The sequence below is a fragment of the Mesocricetus auratus genome, unplaced genomic scaffold, assembly GCF_017639785.1.
Source record: "Mesocricetus auratus isolate SY011 unplaced genomic scaffold, BCM_Maur_2.0 Super-Scaffold_4256, whole genome shotgun sequence".
Taxonomy (NCBI): domain Eukaryota; kingdom Metazoa; phylum Chordata; class Mammalia; order Rodentia; family Cricetidae; genus Mesocricetus; species Mesocricetus auratus.
In genome coordinates, this window is record NW_024429182.1 from 14352501 (window position 1) to 14367371 (window position 14871).

The following is a 14871-nucleotide window of genomic DNA, read 5'->3' on the forward strand; positions in this document are numbered from 1 at the left end:
CCACAATACAATGCAAAGCTTCCCACGATAGACGTCTGCTTTGCACTAGCACCAAAGCTCCTGGAGCTGGAAGGAGCTTTCAGGCGCTACCTTGAGGCAAATGATTGCCTACCCACATCTGACAGATGAAGGGAATTCTAATTGTATGCTACTCACAGGTCTGGCTATCATAAAAAGTATCCAAAATGACTATGTTGCAAAAAGCCACACCCTCATTTTGTAAGCTTCAAGAGACAAGCCAAAGACGATTTGTGTGTCCCAGGGACTCATTGAAGATGCTTTCTTCTGCCAGACTCTGGGTATTTTTGTCCTATTTATAAGTTGTTGACAACTTCGGCAGATGTCAGTAGCTGGGGCATTTGAGATGGGAGTGGGCCATGACTGTTTTCTAGTCTCTGTCTCCCAGAGGCATGCATTCTACCATGAGCCAACATTGTCTTGGCTTGTAGTAGAATACATACCTTGAAATCTGACTCTTCAATGCCAATTTTCTCATGCTACAAAAATGGTCTTGAAAGAGAGTGGGGCTCGCAGCACATGTTGGGCTACTAGCACTTGGAAGGCTCCTAAGGAAGATCACAAGTCTGGGCCAGCTCTGACTATACAGGAAGACCCCGTGTCTCAACTCAAAGTCACACAACCTAAGGGAACTCCCAGACAGGTCTGTCTGTGGGCATCAGAAACAGTTTACAAAGTCTTCACCCCCAAGGCTACCATATTTTCACACACACAAAAAAAAGTACAGATGTTTTTTTAAATTAAAAATATGAGTATTTCAAATAAAAATGTACAATTGGCTTTGAAAATAAGAGCACAGAAAAAAATGTGAAGAGCCAATATAAGAAATGCAAATTAAACGGGCGATGGTGGTGCATGACTTTAATCCCAGCACTCAGGAAGCAGAGACAGGCAGATCTCTGTGAGTTCAAGACCAGCATGGTCTACAAGAGTTAGTTCCAGCACAGTCTCCAAAGTCACAGAGAAACCCTGTCTCGAAAAACCAAAAATAAATAAATAAATAGATAAAATTTTAAAAATGCAAATTAAAAGGCTAGAGATAGTTCAGTGGTAAGAGTACTGATTGTTCTTGCAGAGAAACTACACTTAGTTCCTAGCACCCATTCTGCAATCATAACTGAGTGTAACTCCAGTAGCAAATTCAATGCCCTCTTCTGGTCTGCACGGACACTGTATGCAAATGGTGATTTACAAATACAGATAAAATATTTTTAAAGTCTATTTTAAAAATGTAAATTAATGAAAGATCTAAAATAAAAATTAAGAATAACTAGTCTGGGGGAAGTGGGGAGAGGGAATGAGAGGAGAGGAAACTGCAGTAGGGATATAAAATTAATGAATACATTCAATTAATTAAAAAACAAAGAATATCTAGTCTGGGCTGGAGTAAAGGCTCAGTGGTTAAGATTACTGGCTACACTTTCAGAGAACCTGGGTTCGGATTCCTAGCACACACACAGTGGAACTCCAGTTCCAGGGACTTCAATAATCTCTTGCGAGTGCTGTGGGCACCAAACATGCATACATACACATAGCCCTCATACATATAAAAAAAAACAAAACAAACAAATCCAGCCTTTTAATTGATAGTTACATGCCTATAGTTCTACCACCCAAGAAGCAGGGGGAGTGGTCACGCTGCAGGACTGTTAGGGACTATAAATGAAGGGCTGTTACCAGCAGTCTTCCCGACAGCCTGGTCCCACTGCCACATGACGGTTAGCTAGTGGCAAGCTCCATTCTCTGACCCCCAGACAGGCTTTATTTGTGAAAGAAAGATATCACCACATACCCCCATTTTGATTAAAAAAAAAGTTATAAGCAATATGAGGAAAAGCTATGTATAATATGAACCTGATATGAACCAGGGGCTAATTGGCTGGGTTCCAACCATAGCCCCACAAACACAGGCTCCCACAAAGGGCAATTGTTTAAAATGTATAACATTAATTAGTCCATTTAATTTACCTCTACAAATGTATTTCAAAGTTGTACTGTCATCCAAATGTGTATAAATACAGGCACTTCAACATTACTATCTATCAGTAAGAATTAGTTAAATAAGTTTAGATATAGTAGGGTAATTCAAATCAATATTAAAAATAAGGTGAAAGAACAAGGCATTAGCATGAAGGAGAAAATCATAATAAACTGCTTTGAGAAAAAAGCAAGTAGCAAACAATATGTAAGATGAAGTTCTATTGCTAAATAAAGTAAAATTATACCCACATATGTGTTCAAGTCTGGAAAGGTTAGAGGTCAAAGTATATGGCAAAAGCAGGAGGAAGAGAGAGACAGGAACTTATACTATTTACATCTTTGAGGTTTTCTTTCCAGTAAGAAAATCAGGTTTCAGCTTAGAAGTCATCAACAGGTGTAATGGATAAAGAAAATATTATATATGTATAATCTTATTTAATTATAAGGAATAAAACTACATCTTTTGTAGGAAAACAGGTGAAACTGGAGTTTATCATGATAACCCAGACTCAGAAAGACACACACACACACACTCACTCACACACACACACACACACACACACACACACACACACACACACACACACACAGGAGACATGAAAGTGGAAGGAACTATGGGGTAAGAAGAGGAAAATGGTAAGATAACTGGAGAGATAGATAAATCAGCGATTATGAGCACTGACTGCAATTCCCAAGCATCTACATGTAGCACAAATAATAAAAACCCAGAAACAGATACTGGGGTTCAAGCTGAAGATCAGAAAAGCAAAGCAGCCAGTCACTAGAGAGTGCTCACCTCCACCAAGGCTAAGATCAAAGGGGATCCTGTCCTTAGCATGACTGTAGACTGCAATGCTCTCCACCAAACCTCAGACTGCACTGAGCTCCTGCCTTATATTCCTCTCTGGTGCTGGGATCAAAGGTGTGAGCACTGTTTTTCTTTTAGAGTGATTCACTGCCACGTAGCCCAGAGTGGCCTTGAACTCACAGAGATCCATCAGTCTCTGTCTCCCAAGTGCTGGGATTAAAGGTGTGGCCACCATTGCTTGTCCTCTGGTGTGTGGCTAACTAGTGGCTTAGATCTGCACTCTGATCTTCAGGCAAGCTATTAACAAAATATCACTACATCTACATGACAGCTCACAACCACCCATAACTCCAGCTACAGGGGATCTAATGTCTTCTTCTGGCCTCTGTGGGGACCAGGCACACGTGTGGTTCACAGACATATATTCAGGAAAAACACCCACACATATAAGATAAACAAAGTAGAATAAATAAATATACAACAAAAGAGGGTAATGGGGGGAAAGGAGGTTAAATATATTTTCTTACCTGCAGAATCTAGATTTAACTGCACCCTCCCCCCAGCCCCATAACATGGAAGCAGAAGAGAGACGATCTGGGGGGAAGTAGACCAGTGGAGGAGGAGAGATGGAGGAAGGTAACGAGAAGGATGACTCAGCAAGGTATGATGATCTTATGTATGAAAATGCCTTAATGATATCCTCTATTCTGAATGCTAACAAACAAAAGTTTACACTAACCATGTTCTCAGCTGTACCACAGCTGCTGTTTAGTTAGTGCCACGCCCTAGCTCTTGGGGCTCCAGCTCAAGGAGCTGGTATGCAGGTCTCTGTGTCATGGCTCCTGGAAAGCAGACTGCAGGCAAATCCACACACAAGAAACTAGCTACCCTAAGGTGCTTGCAAGAGTGCACCCTCTATGGGCAGAGTGAAGAAACCACATCACAGGCACAGTAAGTAGATGGGCTGTGTGAAATTAGACACTACCTGAAGTCCACTTCATTTCTTTTTTCACAGACTCACCCCACTTGCAGAGCCTGTCAGGAGAAACTGCTCAGGACGTCTAAACAGACATGTGTTCCCAGAGCACAGCTACTGGTCCTGTGAAGAGGCAAGTGAGGCCTATCTGATGGCCTTTTGAAGACGGCACGATCCACACAGAACACATGGTAATTGTGTCCAAAGATACCTAGTAGCACTTTGTATGCATGAAGAACATGCTTAAGAATCCATCTAGGGCCAGAGAGGTGACTGAGTGGTCTAAGAGGAAGGAAGGTGCTTGCCCACCAAGCCTAACACACTGAGTTCAATCTTGAAGACCACTGGATGGGAGCAGAGAACCAACTCTCACAAGCTGTCCTCTGACCTACACACCTGTGCTGTGGTGTTTGCAAACAGTTCTCTCAATTTTGTTTTCCTTCCTTCCCTACTATCAGTCGTTCTAAATGTTAGTGGCATTTCCCACCCCACTATGGAGTCAAAAGGCCCTATGTTTGTGACTACAAGAGGAGAATAGGTTAGAAATAAAGTATTAGCAGCCTTTCCATTTCTATCTGCATATGAATTGTTCATAAACATTGGCTGTTCAGTGAAAAGGTTTTGGCAGTTCAACTTGGTATCAATTTAAAGTAAACCTGATAGATTTTTCCCTGGGGGGAGGGCACTAAAACGACACATACATACATGCCACACATCACACATCAGTTAAAAAGAAATCCCACCAATTTCATAAATAGGCAAAAGCGGAAGAACTCTGCTTACCTGACAATCTTCTGGGGAAAGAAGTCCTCCAGGAGTGCCTCGGAGTAGGAATCACTCACGTGAAATAAACTGACTTTCCCTATCTTCCCAAAGGGTAAGGAGATGGTCAGTCCTTTGTTGGGTACCACACTTAACACTCGGCCCATGACTATTTCCCCTTGTTCAAGTTTGTAAGGACCTGGAGGCAGAGAAAACAGGAATGCAGTTGGCAGTCTGGTCTGCTACAGCCTGACAGTCCAGAGGAGACAAGAGGCCAGGTAGACTTGGTGTCCAACTTGAGTAGGCTCGTCATAGCTTGAAGTCATAACCCAACAACCATGTGACAGGTAATCCTTCTAAAGAACTTGAGGAAAGCAAGTTTAGAAAAAGGAGACCCAGGAGAGTAATGGAGTCACACAAATCAGAGAACAAAGCCCAGAGAAAAACCAAACAACCTACTCCAGGAAGCTCTCTACTCTACTGGCTTCCCGACACTGAAGGGTCTCCTTTAACCAGACAGGGACTGAAGACCCTCCCCAGCCCCTCTTGTACACCCGCCCTCCCCCACCTAGACACCGCTTCTTTCCACACCTATGAGTGACAGACACAAGAAGGCCTTGGGGACATCTGAGCTGACCACAGTGGCCCTCAGGGCCTGTCCAACCTGGAACCTCTTGTCTGGATGTTTCAGAACCTGAAAGGATTAACAAAAAAGAAAATCTGATGTTCTTATAAAGGTCTGTAACATATCCAAAAATGTTAACATTACAGTCTCTACGGCAAAGACCTCCGAACCACCAAGCCCCACATTTGCTCAGGGTTCTTTGCATCCCATGGACACTCTTTTCTCCAAGGATTACTCACTGACCTTGCAGCTGAGGGAGGAGAGCAACACAGGAATCCTCCCTCGGACGTCTGGCGCAACATCGACTTCCAGCCACTTCTTAATTGTGTTGTACTGTGGGGGACAGGGCAGATGTAAGGGCATCCTGGGCCGCCCCCACAGTAAAATACACTCTTGTAAGAACACAAGCTCCAAACCCCACATTTTCCCCAGGGACAGGAATCCATCCTAATGCAATCATCGTCTGACCACCCGGCAGAAAATGAGTCCTTCCTGGTGTTTCAGCTGAGACAAAAGAACATGCTGAAGACATGTGCACACATGATGACCACTTCCACCAATCTCTATACTTGGGGACATTTTATTTAATGCTACAGGAATATACTGGCTATCAACAATCGCGGAGATAGTAGATACTGACCCTTAAAGGGTACTAAGCAGAAGGAAAATAGGCAAACCAGATATAGGAACCAGCATGATACCAACAGGAGGAAAAACAAAGATGGCTGTCATGGTAACTAACTGGGATACTATATGTACAAAAATATCATGAACAACTATATATGCTATGCCAAGACATCTGAGGATTATGAATGCCTGGGGGGGGGAGTGACCAGAGGAATCAAACATCAGTGACATGCTCAGAAAGATGATTACAGAAGACACTCTGGCGACAATGAAGAGACTTCATGCTGAGTGTGGTGGTGTGCTGGGAGAAGCAGGCAGATCTCGATGGATTTAAGGCCAGCCTGTTCTACATAGTGAGTTCTAGACCAGACAAGGCTAAGCAGTAGGACCCAGTCTCAAAAACTAAATCAAACAAACAAAAAACTCTGAACACTGGAGAAAGACTGGACTTTGTTCATGGAAACATCAAGCACTCGGCCTCTGCCTAGCACACAGCATGCATGTCAATGGGAAACCTCGGGTGCTTGTGCTAATCAGACTTAGGATCAAAGGTGAGTCAGTCTCTGGGCAGCTCACCCTGCTCAGCCAAGGCTACACTGCCTGTGGAGTGGGCTGGTCCTGCAGCGGCTCTCCGCTGAGGTCAAGGCCTGCCACAGCCTGGAGCAACATGCCCACGTGGTTCCGGGCAGTATCAGCTCTGTCTGGTGCCACTCACCATGTCTTCCACTAGACAGCTGCAGCTGACCAGCTAGTGTCTCAAGTGGTGCTTTAATTTGTCAGTTCATAACAGCAGAGAGCCCTAGATGAACAACACATTCGTCCACTTCATCACACAGCCCATCATTGAAGACTGGACACTGGCAGCCACCATATCAACTTGTTTATTCATTCTCAACCAATTCACTGCTTGGTACTTCTGGCATTGTCTGTGTTTATCCTGAAACTTCCATGCTGCCTTTTTGATGCCTTTTAAAACTTTGGTCCTTTCAACCTTTTCTTCCCTAATATATAGTTTTAAAAGATTTGTATATTTCATGTGTTTTGTGTGTGTGTGTGTGTGTGTGTGTGTGTGTATGTATGTATGTATGTATGTATGTATGTATATATGTATGTGTAGCGTGTGCTTGCCTGGTGCCCAGGGAGGTCAGAAGAGGATGCTGGATCCCTGGACATCCAGAACTGGAGTTAACAGATAGCTGTAAGCCACCGGATGGGAGCTGGGGACAGAGGCTGGGTCCTCTGGAAGAGTAGCAAATGCTCCTAACTGCTGAGCCACCTCTGTAGCCCTCTGCATTACATTTTTGATGCTCTCAGTACAAACTTGAAGTTGAACGGGTGTTTCTTCAAGGATGCACAGATAGCTCCTTGGAGTCAGGGGCTACAACCAGGACACACACATAAGGGAGGATGGTAGAGGTGCATCTGCTCCTGGCCACCACTCCTTCACATTGGTTCCACCTAGAGACAGTTTTTTTTGGCAGAGGCCATGCATCATCACCCTCAGCCTGCATGGGAGTAAGGATGGTGCAGAATGCCCAGTGCAGTCTGACTCCAGTCTACCCACGCTGCTCTGGAGGAAGTTCAGTCCTGCAGTGAGGGCAGCAACTGCTCACCTTCTTGAAGAAGCATGTCACGATCTGACCAGCCTGGTATTGCTGAGTCTTCTCCATGGGACTCACAGAGTGTGTATTAAGAGCACTGTATCCATCATTCTTCAACTCACTGTTTGCAAAAAGGCAAAGGAAAGAGTGAGCCAACCACTGGGTAGATTCTGGCTTGAAAGAACCTCCTTCAATCCACCAGAGGGCTGGTATGGGACTCTGCTATTATTGACTCTCATGGCCAGCTTTCTACTTAAAGGGAGACTCTTCTCAATAGCCAACCCGGGATTGATCATCTATATTCCAAGTCATCAACTTATATATAAAGCAGCAGTGAACTAGCTCATGAGTCTTTCATAAACTTAATAAATAAAGCATTTTTATTGCCAGGCAGTGTTGGCACAACACCTTTGATCCCAACACCTGGGAGGCAGAGCCAGTTCCAGGATGGTTAGAGCTACACAGAAGAGCCCTGTCTCAATCCGACACCCCCAAAACAAACAAACAAACTCATATGTATGTATGTATGTATACACACAAACACACATATATATTCTTCCCATCATACTTTAACTATTGCTAGTCTATAGAACTGCCCTCCCCCCCAAAAAAACTCACTGAATTTGACCACAATCTCTCATGAATTAGGCAATGTACACAGTAACTCTACCCTTTGCTGCTGAGCCAGGAGATGAAGTCAGAGCTTAACTCTGCTAAGCTACCATTATCAACTTATTTTCAGACACACAAGGGTGTGCAATCTGAAAGTTGTCAATCCACACATCCCTAAACAAACAGAAAAAGAGGAGGAAAAACCGCTAACCCACATACTCACTCAGATAATTTCTAAAATGAGACAAGACTCACCCAAATAATAGCACAGTGATGCTGGCAGAAATGCACACCATGGCCATATGTGCTAGTGAAATGCAGAAACATTTCTTACACTAAAAGAGCTGCAAGTGCATATATATTATGACTTAGTCATCCCACCCAAAAGAAAGCTTACAGGTGAGCACAGTGGCATGAGCTCAGAATTGTTTGTTGTGGCATTGTTAAGAATTTTTCTGTAATTTTAAGGAAGATCAGAAACAAACCTAAACATAAACCTTCATTTTGAGAATGAGTATGGTTTGGCACTTTCACGGGATAAACTGCTGTCATTTAAACTGATCTTAAATGAGTAGGTCTCCCCAAAAGTTTCTTTTCAGCAGTGCTAGGGATGGAGTCTAGGCCCTTGCACCTCCCAGGTAAGCACTCTACCGTTGAACAACCACCATCCATTCAAAAACATTTAAAAAAAGCAACTAATTTTTTTAGCCTGGTCCGTCGTGACACACACAGAAAGCTCAAAGAGGGCAGGAAATGCATCAATAAAAGCCAGTCTTTACCTAAAGGAAACAGGTGTGGTGGCACATACCAGTGGAACTCTGTAAGTTCGAGGCCAGCCTGGTCTACAGAGTGAGTTCCAACACAGCCAGAGCTATACAAGAAATCTTGGACCAAAAAACCACCATCACCACACCCACACCCACACCCACACCCCCCCCACACACACACAATAGATTGCAATAACTCATTTTGAATAGCTACTAGTGAGAGAAAGGAAAAGAAAAGAACACTTTCAGAGGTCATAGACCTAGATGTGTTCCTGAAGCACAAATATAAGAAACTGGGAGTCCTAGTGACCTCTACTGACTTCTACTATCAGCTGTAGATGGACCGCTTCAAAAATAAAATTTTAATGAAGAAAAGGAAGTATCATGCCATTGAGTAAGTGGATACAGAACCATTCAAATGTTTTTCATCTTGACTTCCAAGTACTAATTTTAAACATAAACATCAGGAGCTGGAGGGATGGCTCGGTGGTTGGGGCACTGGTGCAGCAGAGGGCTGAGGTTCAATTTGCAACATTGCAGCCACTTCTGGCAGTCACCTGGCAGCACCCATTAGTTTGAGACCTTTATCCTTAGTTCAAGTAAACGACTTGACCTCAACCTTAATTAAATGTTGCTAACTAAAACACATAACATCACAGTGCAAAGGGAAAGATACTGCACTAAAACCACTAGCATGGTGAAGGCTCTTCATTATTCAGAACAAAGCCTGTAGAGGATACAATAAAAAAAATCTTCAAAACTAAGTAAACCAGAGCAAACAAAAATATGTGGTCAATGCACTAAATCTAAAATGAATAGGCTGAGTTTAAAGTTTAAAAAATATGGTTAACTGGGTAATGGTGGCTCATGCCTTTAATCCCAGCACTCAGGAGGCAGAGGCAGGTGGATCTCTGTGAGTTCGAGGCTAGCCTGGTCTACACAGCTACACAGAGAAACCCTGTCTCAAAAAAAAAAAAAATATGGACAGCAAATAAAACTCAATGTCCCGGAAATCTCCCCCCTACCTCAGACACAAGCCTTCCCAGAAATCCCCTGATCCTTCAGGCTGCTGATCAGACACTGCTTCTAAGAAGTTTTTCTAAAAGTCTTTCTGTAACATCCCTGTCAGGTCCCAGGTGACCCTGCGTGGCGTTCCTATGGTCACATGTCTTCAGCACAGTTTACTGATGGTCCATCAACCCAAAAGGTTGTGTCTTTTATAGGGGAAGCAGAAACAAGCAGGCCTGCAGGTCAAAATGAAAACAGGAGTCACCATGGCAGGGACCACAGTCCTCCCCCCGTCTCCCACACGATGCACCAGAGCACCTGAAAGTCCACATTAGCTTTCTGTCCTCAAGCAGTGAGGATGTGCATGTACTGACAGAATAAGTATTCTTGGCTACAGTGCTTGTTTCAGGAACTACCGAGTTCTAAAACATTGGGTCCAGAGCAAAATGTTCTTTTTGCTAAGACACTGACGAGCAAACCTGAAGACAATGCTGACATTCTACTCTTGCTCTGTGAGACAGGCTCTTACTCTTCAGCCGAGCCTGGCCTTGAATTTGTGGCAATCCTCCTGCATTAGCCTCCTAAGTGCTAGGATTTCAAGTATAAGACCTTTCTAATGCTGAGACCCTCATGTTGTAGTGACTCCAAACCAAAAAATTCTTTCATTGCTACTTCATAAGTATATGTTTGCTACTGTTATGAACCACAATATAAATATTTGTGTTTTCCAATGATCTTAGGCATCCCCTGTGAAAGGGTCTTTTGACACCCCCAGGGGTCACGCCCCACAGGCTGAGGACCACTGTTCTATGCTCACTTCAGCTTTCATACCTCTAACTACCAGGGGTGTGTACGTGGAGGGGAATTAAAAAAAAAAAGTAGCCAGGAGCTGAGGCTCACCTGTGAGGTACCAAGAGACCTTGGTTGCCACCCTCAGCATGCAAAAACAAAAACATGTAGTCAAATCTGTTCTTCAAACAAATGAGTGCTAGTCTTTCTATGTGGTACTCCTTGACGATGCTGAGCTGGGACTGTAGGCATGCTCTGATGAGTTCAGTCTCCCGGGAGGAAGAGGGAGATGAGCAGTTCCCTGGACACACAGACTCAGTGTCTAGAGAAGTAAGACTTGACAAAGAGAGGCAAAGATGACCTAACACTGGTGGGATCGGGAAGAACTCAGGGTTACTAGTTCCAAAGCCCAGCACTCTTTCCATGAGGCCACTGCCAGGGTTTCTCTCACCTTGGCCGAATGCTCAGCTCCAGGATGGTCAGAACAAACCTGGGATGACTTATTGGGAGAAACCTAGAGAGAGAGAGAAAGAAATCAAATCACTCTTTTTTTTTTTTTTTTTTTGGTTTTACGAGACAGGGTTTCTCTGTATTGTTTTGGAGGCTATCGATCCAGCCCAGCCTCGAACTCACAGAGATCCGCCTGCCTCTGCCTCCCGAGTGCTGGGATTAAAGGCGTGTGCCACCACCGCCTGGCTCAAATCACTCCTCACTCTCTGCTAACACAATGATCCCAGATCACGGTCTTTGTGCCCCACCCTAAGCCAAGCTGATTACCACTACCTCACCCCCTCACATTCGCACTAGGCTGACAAATCAGAGCCTGAAAGACTTGACTGACAGGCCGTTTCATTCCAGAGATCTAGAGAGGATGAATGACTTACTGAAGAACCTATGCATAGTTCTTGAAATAAGCATGCCTAATTTGTAGACTATGACTTTAAGATGTGTTACATTGGTTTATGCTCTGGCACATATGTTTAACAATGCAAAGATGTGTTGCATTCTTTTTTGTTGTATTTGTTTAACTCTGTGAAGCTGTGATTCTTCGCCTGATGGTCTGTCTAATAAAGAGCTGAATGGCCACAGTAAGGTAGGAGAAAGGATAGGCAGGGCTAGCAGACAGAGAATAAAAAGGAGAAATCTGGGAGAAGAGAAGGAGCAAAAGAGAGCACGGAGAGGAAGACATCAGGGGCCAGGCACCCAGCTACACAGCTAGCCACACAGAAAGACAAGTATACAGAAATAGAGAAAGGTAAAAGCCCAGAGGCAAAAGACAGATGGGATAACTTAGGAAAAGCTGGTTAACAAGCCAAGCTAAGGCTGGGCATTTATAAGAAAGAGTAAGACTCCGGAGGTGTGTGTATTTATTTGGGAGCTGGGTGACAGGTCCCCAAAAGAACCAAAAAGAAAACGACAACCAACAACAGTATGCCAACCATAGGCCAGATTTTTGAACCCTTCCTTTTCTTGCTACAGCAAGAAATCCTACTATGATAACACATAACAAGATTTAAAGTCAGGGGCCTTTAAGATGACTTGTGTGCAGGCCTGAACACCTTAGGTCAATCCTAAGTTCCTCAAGGTGACAGGACAAAATTGACTCTTGAAGTTGTCTTCTATCTACCATATACGGGTCATAGTATGTGCGTGCCTATGAATGCAAGTGTGCAAACACACACAAATAATAAAAATAAAATTTGTGCCATGGAGGGTGTACTATGAGAACTGCTGATAAATACTGAGTAAGCTATGAGGAAGCAACCTACTAAGCAGGCAGCAGACATGCTCACTTATTCAGCTTTCTCAATGGCTTTCCAATGCAGACTAGGCCATTATTCTAACTTTACAAGTTATGGAAATAATTCAAAGCCAGGTCTAACTTTAGATCCACCCTTTAACCACTACACTCTATATTTAAAAACAATAAGCTAAAGGCTCTGACTGATTGCCCTTTAGTTAACTGAGAGAAAATATTTACATGCACCTTTTTAATATTTGCCTATGTGCCCATTCCTCCCCTAATTGCCACAATCCCTTCAGAGTCAGCCCAATCTCCCAAAACCTCATACTTAGATGTCTTCAGATCTCGCCCACCAATCACTCGCGCAGTGACTTTCTCCCCAACTTTTAGGGTGGTTGTAGGAGAGGTGCCCACTGGAACATCGTCTAGAATGCTGGAAGCATGGATACAGCCGATGATGCCATCTTCTAGAGTCACAACGACATGAGTGGCCTTCACAGACTTAATGGTCCCAGTGACTTTATCCCCAATAGCCAGGCCATGCTTCTTTTTAGTCTTCACAATCAAATCGGTGTCCTCCTCTTCCTCCTCTTTGTCATTAACTGTCTCTGAATCCCTCCGAGCTGGTGTGCTGGTCCTCTTAGAAGCTGGCCCTTCCACAGCCAAAATCAGACCAGTCACTCCTGGTTCTGTGGTCTTGAGGGTGAGGCAGACACCCTGTCCCACATGTAGCTTCTCAGAGTCAAAGTGGAAGGTGTCATTGAGGTGAGAGGTCAGGGAGAAAGCTACAAGCTGGCCAGTCTCCATCAAGGAGGCCACGGCAAAGGATTCCTCCAGGTGCTGCACGATGCCTTGGTGTCTGCTGCTTTTTCTCAGCTGGAAAAGGCAAGAGTCCTATTCACTCTCACACAGTATGATTACTTTAGGCATGGCTCCACACGGCAATGTGTGAAGAAGCCCTGATACCTAGGAGACTGGGTTGCAAGCCACAGACATGGCTTTCTTTTCCTGAACTCTCAGTTCCCAGCATCAGTTCTTTGCTTTTAGATGAAGTTTTACTATGTAGTACACAGTGGCCTAGAGCTCAAATACTCCTGCCTCAGCTTCCTAAGTGCTGGGATTACAGATGTATGCTATCACGCCTGGCCTTGGTTTGGTTTGAATGTAAATTCCTATGTCCAATCCTAGAACTAGCGAATCTCAACTTTGGGAGTTACTCTGGTGAATCTGATACACAGCTAGGAGACCACCAGTGGTCTTAAGACTGACTGTGCTGCCACGGTCCTACGGCACTTGTTACATCTTTGAGGCAGGAGTCATTAACACTGTGTTCAAAGCACTCTGCTCCGCCTGCCTCAAAATCTGATTGCCTTCATGCTCTTCTGCACCTAAATTTCACTTGGATGGTAAGATGGCAGGGCCTTACCACACTGAGAGAGACCGCCAGACATGCTGACATGCATCTGTAATGCTGACAGCTGGCAGCTGAGGTAGGACAATCACAAGAGTTCAAGGGTCACTTGGTAATTTCTAGGCCAGTTAGAGCTACACATGAGAAACTCTTTCAAAAAAACAAACAACCAGCAATAAAAAATGTTTGGGATAATGATCAAATACAAATTGAATATATCTAACTGAAAAATCTAAAACCCAAAACGCTCCCAAATCAATGTTTTCTAGAGTTATTAGCATATGAGACTTAAGTTTCACATTTTAGGCATTACAAGTTTCTTCAGATCTTTTCAATTAGGAATAATAAGCAAGAGATGTCTATGTAAATATTCCAAATTCAAAAGCCTGAAGTTGCCTAGCATGCTGATATACACCTATAATCTCAGCACCCAGGAAGGTGCCAAGCATTTCATTTTGAATAAGCAATACACAACCTGTATATTCTTACCCAGAGAAAATGTCTACAGATTTTGAGATTTTCCTTAAACCTGTTTTTATTTTTTGATTTTTCAAGACAAGGTTTCTCCGTGTAGCCCTGGATATCCTGGATGCTATGTAGACCAGACTGGCCTTGAACTCAGGTATCTATTTGCTTCTGGGGGATTAAAGGAGTGTATTACCACACCCAGCTCTTACATCCATCATACAAAAGGGTACAGAGATATTCAGGAAAGAGCATGGACATGCTACCTGGGCATAAGATATGCCCACACCTGATGTGTTTGTTTCAGAATACTTAAAAAAAAAAAAAGAAAGAAAAGTTCACAACATTTTCAACATTTAGTAAAAATAAAATCCAAGTTGTGCCTTTTCTTAAAAATCAAAGGCATAGCTGGGCGGTGGTGGCGCACGCCTTTAATCCCAGCACTCGGGAGGCAGAGGCAGGCGGATCTCTGTGAGTTCGAGGCTAGGCTGGACCGATAGCCTCTGAAACAATACAGAGAAACCCTGTCTCGTGTAAAAAAAAAAAAAAAAAAAAAAATCAAAGGCATGGTGGTACATACCTATTTAAAAATAGCGTTTGAGAGGCCAAGGCAGAACTGAACTCAAACCCAAAGAGGTAAGTGGGGATTTGGTGTGGGGCGGGAGAAAATGTACATTT

At 43.7% G+C, this 14871-nt stretch overlaps 1 protein-coding gene across 1 annotated transcript in view; it reads right to left on the reverse strand.

The window, feature by feature from the left end:
• Pdcd11 (programmed cell death 11) overlaps positions 1-14871 on the reverse strand; it is a 44111-nt gene that overhangs the window by 7169 nt on the left and 22071 nt on the right. The window contains 6 exon segments of the mRNA XM_040743359.1: positions 4566-4743; positions 5136-5238; positions 5413-5502; positions 7410-7518; positions 11025-11087; positions 12646-13193. Coding sequence (XP_040599293.1) covers positions 4566-4743; positions 5136-5238; positions 5413-5502; positions 7410-7518; positions 11025-11087; positions 12646-13193 — 1091 coding nt within the window.